This window comes from Fulmarus glacialis, unplaced genomic scaffold (genome assembly GCF_000690835.1).
Source record: "Fulmarus glacialis isolate BGI_N327 unplaced genomic scaffold, ASM69083v1 scaffold14359, whole genome shotgun sequence".
NCBI classification, from domain to species: Eukaryota; Metazoa; Chordata; class Aves; order Procellariiformes; family Procellariidae; genus Fulmarus; species Fulmarus glacialis.
Genome location: NW_009231478.1, coordinates 1 through 7,844, shown reverse-complemented (window position 1 = coordinate 7,844; position 7,844 = coordinate 1). Strand labels below are relative to the sequence as shown.

General features: G+C 46.3%; 1 protein-coding gene across 1 annotated transcript; it reads right to left on the bottom strand.

Moving 5' to 3' along the window:
• Window positions 1–4,970: 4,970 nt before the first annotated feature.
• On the bottom strand, window positions 4,971–5,324 carry TAL2 (T-cell acute lymphocytic leukemia 2). Its single transcript, XM_009584596.1, has one exon. It carries the CDS (start codon window positions 5,322–5,324, stop codon window positions 4,971–4,973), a length of 354 nt encoding a protein of 117 aa, XP_009582891.1.
• Between the last annotated feature and the right edge of the window lie 2,520 nt (window positions 5,325–7,844).

Below are 7,844 nucleotides of genomic sequence, written 5' to 3'. Positions count from 1 at the left end.
CTAAATGGTTCATGAATAGTATACCTCTGAAACACATACGTCCTGCAGTTTCCACTTGTTATTCAGAGCAAGATGCTAGGATGGATCTTAGTGTCCTAAACCAACTCTGTCTTCCCATTTAAGTTGGCTGGCTCAGGAATCCTGTGAGTCTCCCTCTGGTATGCTCATTGTACCCCCCTCCTCCCTGATTTAGACTCAGTACCTAACTAACAAAGCTGCTGAATACATGCCTCACCACAAAGTCTTCCTTGGCATGGGCAACACTCCAGAGAAAACAAGGCACCATGCAGATCCAGGATTTCGCTGTGCAATGTCCAGCGCTAGGCACAGGGTGTTCACATCAGCCAGGACTTGAATCCACTGAATCTCGGGCCAAAACCCCGATTGCAGACCTGCCCTTCCTCTAACCACAGGCTGGCCATCACTAGGGTTCACGCACAAGACTACAGCTTCCTTGCAAGACACAGTTGCAATCTATTTCTTTTCTTACCCAACCCAAATATCCAACTTCAATTACACTTGATATAGCTGCAGAGGAGATGCTGAGAAACTGGACATGATGAACAGTGATCTGCACGGCAGGCTTCTTACTGGTGATGCATGGGTTACTTTTAAGGTCAGTGTACATTGCACCTCTCCTGGCATCAGTTCTCTTAGGTTCTATGATAGCTGAAGAGTGGCACCACTTGTCTTCTAGCACCCACCTTCTGAAGAAAGTAATCCTCATTTGACCTGAAATGTGGAGCTATATTCTTCTGCTGATCCTGTTGGAAATTCCAAGTAAAGGAATGTCTCACTGGGATTTCTGCATCACAAAGGCATGGGAGGACACCTCACACCCTCTGTGCAGGTTAGGAGTACTGTGGGTTGGAGGGAGCCATGACTTTTTTAACTTTGCGTCATGCCTTTTGTGGTATCTTCTAGATGCTTCTAGAAGATACCACCTTAGCTTGTCTTCCTTGCAATATTGACAGCCATATCATCATCAAAAAAATTATAAAAGGAAAAAAAAGTGCTATTCACAAAACTCTATTTAGCACTGCTAGTTACAACTAGGAGACCCAGTAGGGGCCTTAAAGACTAGGGACATTTTTGTCATTTATACTGAGGTTTTGCCACTGCTGCAAACAGTGAGACATATGTGAGACAACAGTCTCACGTATGTGAGACATTTTCAGCCAGCTCCAAATGACTTGGTACATCTCCATGCCACAGGTCCCATTATGTCACAGCACAGCACCATGTTAACATGGCTATACCGTGCCCATGTCCAGAGGAGGCATTGCCACATGACCCTGAGCGTACTAACTACTTCGGCATTACCTGCTGTAAGCAGAGGGACCTCTCTAAGGTGGCATTGCCTTCCTTAGTATAAATACATACTTTGAACCTCACATTTGCTGATTTCATGACTTTTATATATAATCTCTTAAGACAATACCTTTCTCAGGCACATATAGTGCAGGAATCCCTCCCTTGGTGTATCATAGAGCAGTGTCAGGGCTGTGAGACATCCGGTTAAGCATGAAACGGAAACTGGCCCTGTGTCCAGTGATTTCACATCTTTTCCTCACAACTTCTGCATCTGTCATCCCAGTGCTTCCTCTCTCTCTCCCAGCCTCATATTCAATTGGGGATTAGGTTGTTCCCACCAGGTGTTAGCCAGAAAGGGCAGCTTTACATCCTAAGCTCCCCTCAACTTTGGATGAGTTTTTATATATGAACCTGGACTCCAGACCAAATTTGTAGGTTGTGCCTATCTGAACATCTCCAGATAACAACAGACTCAAATCAGATTCCAAATTAATTCTTTAGGGTGACTTCTGCTTTTTAAAATGGAGTTGGTTAAAATCTTTTGGATTGTGAATATTTGGAAGACAAACACAACAGTATTGCACAATGAAATTTTATTTATCTGTCTTTTTCAAGAGCTGGTCAAAATCTTTTTAGCACGTAGACTGAAATGCAATTCAACCAAAAAGTGTCAGAAATCTTAACAATTAAAGAATTCCCGACATTCTTCATCATCTGATAATGTTGTTTCTAACATCAAGACTCTTGCGTAAGTGCTGAACAGTAGAATGATCCTCTACTGGAAATTACATTGTAATGTTTTTAGTATCCTCTACCAAGTGGTATGCAAATGTAAAATGAAATCGTAGAGAAGTTTAAAAAGACAAAGTTTAGTTTCTTAAATAATTTATTTAGAATATATTTGATGTTAAATAACATCGTATACCACAAAATGTGATCAGTTACACTGTATTTGTTCATGATCATACAGATAAGAAATCCATAAAACACGAGGAAGAAACTTGACCAAAAAAAAAAATCTTTGGTAGATAGATCTAGTGAAATGCATGCTGAACATGAGAGTAGGGAGCTCCTAAATGGAAAGGAGAACAAGAAAGTGCTGATATGAACCAAAGCAATAAGAAGGGAAGCTTTTCAGAATAGAAAATATAACCAGCATGTTACATTACAAAACTGCGAGGTTTTCTTTCCCCTTCCCTGGACAATAACTCTGCTCACAAGATGTTTTGGCTTGCCTTGGTGACGTGTGTTTCCTAGGATAGCAAGTGGCTGATAGGCTAAATAGCACCACCACACCTCGCCAATAAGTGCTCTGATTTACTTGGACTAATTTATCCTGCCGTAACTCCCAGCAAGTCAACAGAAAGCTAGGAGGAGGACTTGGCTCATTACCTTTGAGGCGCTGTGCAGAAGGAGCTGTGACTCCATTAGGTAACATTAAAGGGGCAGAGGCGGGGAGACAGCAGTACTGATTTCACGAACCGGGCAAAAGACTCTTAGTGTGTTTCCACTCAGTTGCTCTCCAGTACAGTCTTCAGCCCTGACTGCTCAGAAATGCAGGGATAAGCAAACTGAAGATTAGCAGTGTTCAGAAACAAAATGAACCCTTTCAGAGTTTTTTTTTTCTTTTGGTCAAATCTGGCCACTGGGACACCTGTACCTTACAGCACCAGCCCAGGTCAGGGTTAGCTGTGTTCCTGTCAGACCTTGGTCTTTGCCAGTGCACAGGACAGCCCAATACACGCTTAGCAGGAGCCAGCCCTGGCTTCTTTGGTGCACCTGGTGGTTGGTGCAGCTTTAAAAGGCAGCTCAGCTTTGGGTGCCAAATCCCCTCATGCAGAAGGGCTGCATGTGTTATGTGCACAAACCCTATCTCTGCTTCCTGAAGGCAGCTCACTCTCTCATGAATAAGCAGAAACAGCCCACGGACATGCCTTGGCACATGGGAGCTCCATTTCTTCACCAGTGGTGAACAGTTGTCTTTTCTAAGCATTGACATGTACCTTGGTCCACATGGAAATCAAAAGTGTCAGTGGGAGCAGGATATGATAAGGAAGCAGTTCTAGTTAAACCTGGTGTCATTTTTTCTGTTGCTCTAGGCAGCTTTGTAACTTGCATGAGCAGTCCAGACCTTTGGTGGACTGGTGCTGAGTTATAACTCAATCAGGAAATTAAATTGATTTGTGGGCAACAACCCACAATGGTCACCTTCATGAAACCTCTCTTCACCCTGTTTATCATCTAAACACCTACAGTATGGTGGTTGGCATTCCCTATAAGGAACTGACCCACTGAATCAAGTGGAAGACATTTACACCAATTTCTTTGTCCTTGCCCCACCAGCCCATTTGGGATAGTGTCCAGATGGAGGAACCTCAACTACAGCAAGGGAAAGTGGGGAGTTTAAAGGCAGTCAGCTGGCTGCACAGGCAGCATGCCCCTAGTCTTGTCCATGGTCTTGGTACCCCGCCTGGCGCAGGCGTCAATCCAACCTCATGCAGCCCAGCATCACAGCACCAGGGTCTTACAGGTGACAGCAAGGATGTGTGCAGCTTGGTTCTGCCTCCCACAGCAGAAAAAGCGGGGCTGGTTCAGGAACTCGATGCCCAAGACCCATGACGCACAGCCCTGTGCCGAAGGGGCACAGCAGTGCACCAGCGGTGCATGCTCAGCACCTTCTGCCAGGCCCATACATGCTCCAGCTGCTTCTCCACCCTGGCACAGGAAGGGGCACTGCTCACTGGCGTTTCCATGAAGGTTTTCACAGTGCATCATTGAGGCCTTTCTCCTGGGACCTCCCTCCCAAAACAGGACCTCCCCCATTGCTACAGCTGTTGAAGAACAAAGATGTTTAGCCACCAACCTGTTTGATGGGCTTTTAAGGCAGCTGGAGCAAGCTGACCAGCTTCCTTCACATGCACACTGTCACTGCTGCAGAGGAGGTTTGCTGTGAACCTACTGAAACTCATCTATGACTATGTCTTCTTTTAGTTTAAATTGGCATTTTTGCTTTAACCTAATGTTTAATTTTGGTTAATAGTGTTTTGCTCTGACACTAGGTATCCCTCCAGTCTGATGGAGAACCTTCAGGAGTCTGAAGGTTCAAGGGCTAGGACTTGTATTTTCAAAAAAAAGAATCAAGCTAGAAATAAGATTCACGGTCTCAAGAGTGAGTGCAATTAGCCCCTGGAACCACTGGTGGAGGACTGTGGCAAATATCACATCTCTCAAAATCTTTTGCTACCGAGGCCAGATGTCTGTCTTGGACAAATTTTGTGGTGCAGTCATCAGTCTTGAGCTCAGCAGTGTTTCCTTGAAATAGTGTGGGAGAATAATCTCTTTCCTTGCCAGAAACACTGGATTAATTTCTATGGCCTAATTTATGGAGGACATCAGGGCAGAACGCCCTTCTGGCTTGGACTCTGCTGTGACAGCAGTGAGTCCTTCCAAGTTCCCAGGGGCTGCAAGTTTTCTGTCTAGTGTTCCAGGTTGTTGGCTGACCAAGGATTTTCTTTCCTATTAAATAAAAATGTATGCTAAATAAAACAGTAATAAATATAAATAAATAATCACAATACACAGAGGAGCAACCCACAGATTCTGCAAAAAGAGGGGGACTATCAGACTAACACCAAGACTGTATGTCTCATTGTCTGCTAGGAAGATGATGTCTCTGACCAACACTCTACTATGTTGCTGCTCATGCCAGGAGAGGAGACACCATAGTTTTCAATCAGTGTCAGCTCCTCCATGCTTTGCAAGCGTGGGGCTTGCTGGAAGAACCCCAGGATGCTGCCCCGTGCTGCCACTGCCGTCTGCTGCAGGCCTGGCTCTCCCAGGACCTTGACGAGGAAGTTGATATATCTCATAGCTAACCGGAGCGTCTCATTCTTGCTCAGTTTTTTGTCTGGCGGGTGGGTGGGAATGAGTTTCCTCAGCTTGGCAAAGGCACTGTTGACATTTTGCTGCCTCCATCGCTCCCTGGTGTTGGTGATGATCTTTCTTGTCATTCTCAGGGTGCTGCAAAGCAAAGGAGATAGATACTGAGTGAATGCTAGATACCCCTAGCTTTCATGCAGGCTGCTGCTCTGGGGGCAGTAACCTCTGGGTCAGCGGTGAGAACGCAGTGGTGGTGCTAGGCATTTCTAGTTTTTGCCCTCTGTGGCTGATGCCCTTGTCCTGCCTGTCCTGCACAGATTCACCGTAATCCCTAAAGTCATGTCCCCATTCGCAGCCATGATCATAAGCATTGCAGCTGCAACCAGATGCCAGAGTCCAGGAAGGACTTCACAAAGGAGTAAATGGAGTTGAATTTCCTCATGCAACCATTTGGTGCTGCTATGACCCCAGCTTCTCCAGGCTCCTTAGAGTTCCCCCGCAGCGGAATTCCCAATAGCCAATGCATTGGCTATCCCACCGGGCTGCGTGAGGGATACCCGGGCACTTCTCATGGGGAAAGGCAGGCAGGCCCAGGGCAGAACACATCCATGCTTTCCCAGCCCCAGTTCACACCTTCCTGGGGACTGCTCCCAGCTGGCCCAAGCTTGATGACTTGTGGCTGGAGCTAAGCCATGTGGACCTTCATTATGGGCCTTCAGTGAGCAGACAGCCGACACTACAGACACATGTGATTATGGTTATTTCAGGAGATTTCTCCAGGGAAGCAACAGTCTGGTTCCCTGCCCAGCCCACACTGACTGCGCATTGCTACTGGCAGAGACTCTTCAGTCTGATCCATCCAGGTTTCTGCTTTAGCCTCTGAGAGCTGCCAAGGCTCAGCCACAAGTGCCGTGAGTGCAGGCTGCAGAAGGAAAGTGTGATTTCTACAAAATGTGCAGGCATCCCAGCCAAAATATCTACATAGGTGTTACCTGTCCACCCTGCCTCACAGAGCTGAGCAGCAAAGGGAACCCAGTGCTTAGAGCAGACCTGACAACAGAAGAGCGCTGTGCAAGGAGTGCACAGTAATTTTAAATGTTATTCACCAGAAAGGTTGTCAAAAGCTCTTGGGGTTGCCCTAACCCTGCTCCCACCGCCACTGGAAAGAGTCTTCTCTCCCACAGCCCTGCAGGAGACACTCACTTCTCTGCTTCTGAAGCTGCTTTTTATGCCAATGGCACACAGACAGTTGGAGCAGGGAAAAAATATCCACAGCCAAGAGGCTAAAGGACAAATGTTTCCACTTACCCTCTTATGCATGTGAAAACCTCAGCTTTTTATATTCATTGGCAAACCCATCCTTACAGCAGTCTCACAGGGGGCTGGGGAGCAGGAGGGATAGCACCCTTCACCCGCAGAAAGGGGAAACTTTGGGGTGACAGCCCAGCTGTGATCCCGTGTCCGTGTGAAGCAGCCTCATACTGTGCAAGACACTCGGGGTTCACCAAAGTACGTGGTAATAGTCCGGGTAAATAAAGAAATCCCACTGTGACTCAGAGGTTAACTGAGGTGCCCTGGCAGGGAGACAAGACATGCATGGCAGACGGGGAAGTTCCCGCCCAGCTCCTTCAAGTCCCAGTCCAGCACTGATTACAAATCACCGGGGAAACACAGTTACAGCGTCGTAAATTATGTCACAGCCGTGTTCAGAGGCCTTGGTCAGAGATGCAGCTAATACAGATGCGCCCATGTACACTATATATGGCTACGCTCATGACACCCATACCTCGCAGGCTCCTCTCGGCCAAAGCCTTTACAGAGCTAACACATTTCTATTTTGGTAGAAGTCTGAAATTACTGTCAGGCCCAGTTGTCTACTCTGTCTTTAGGGGAGGAGGAAATTGTCTCGTCAAAATGTCCTTGCTTCATGAGAGGCTCATTTAAAAAACAAACCCTCGTATTTCAGGTTGCTGAGAGTTTTTCATATTTTAGTAGACTTATGTTGAAACCCATTGCTTGATTTGAGTGAGGATTGTCTCTCTCTTTTTTTTTTTTGTATTGTTCCTCTACTCCATGTATTACTTTTTGTTTGTGCTACGGGAACAAATCTACTTGGTACTTTGCACCTACCTGAAACAGCTAGCACGTACCTTTTTGGCAAGAATGCTGCCACATCAGTGATACGGATTTTAAACACTGTCTTCCAGTGCTCCTCTGTACTGCAGCGTGTTCCCCCCCAAGGCAAAACTTTTGCCTTTACAGTTTTATTCTTCCAAGCAACTTCTTGGATCCATGTGACATTCAGCGTGCCACCTGCTTCTCTGACTCTTTTTTCTGGTTTTGGTGTTTGGTTGGGGTTTTTTTAAGACACATTTATCTGTGTACAAAGGCAGTTATTTTTTATAACATAGGGAAAGTTATTTGGGCTTCCTTGTTTTCTCTAATGGGTCAGGTGGATTGTATTTTGCCAGGCCTTTCAGTCTCTGCACTGTAATTCTGGTATGTGGGTCTGGGTTTATATCTCAGCTACAAATACCAACAGACGGACTGCTTCCTTACCTCGGTGCCGGGGAAGACACCTCGGTGCCGGGGAAGATTATGGAGCAGTTCGTCATGAGGGCACTCACAAGCCGTGTCCGGGACAACCAGGG

Coding starts and splice junctions, on each gene's coding strand:
- TAL2 (XM_009584596.1), bottom strand. CDS start 5,324: ATGACAAGAAAGATCATCACCAACACCAGGGAGCGATGGAGGCAGCAA.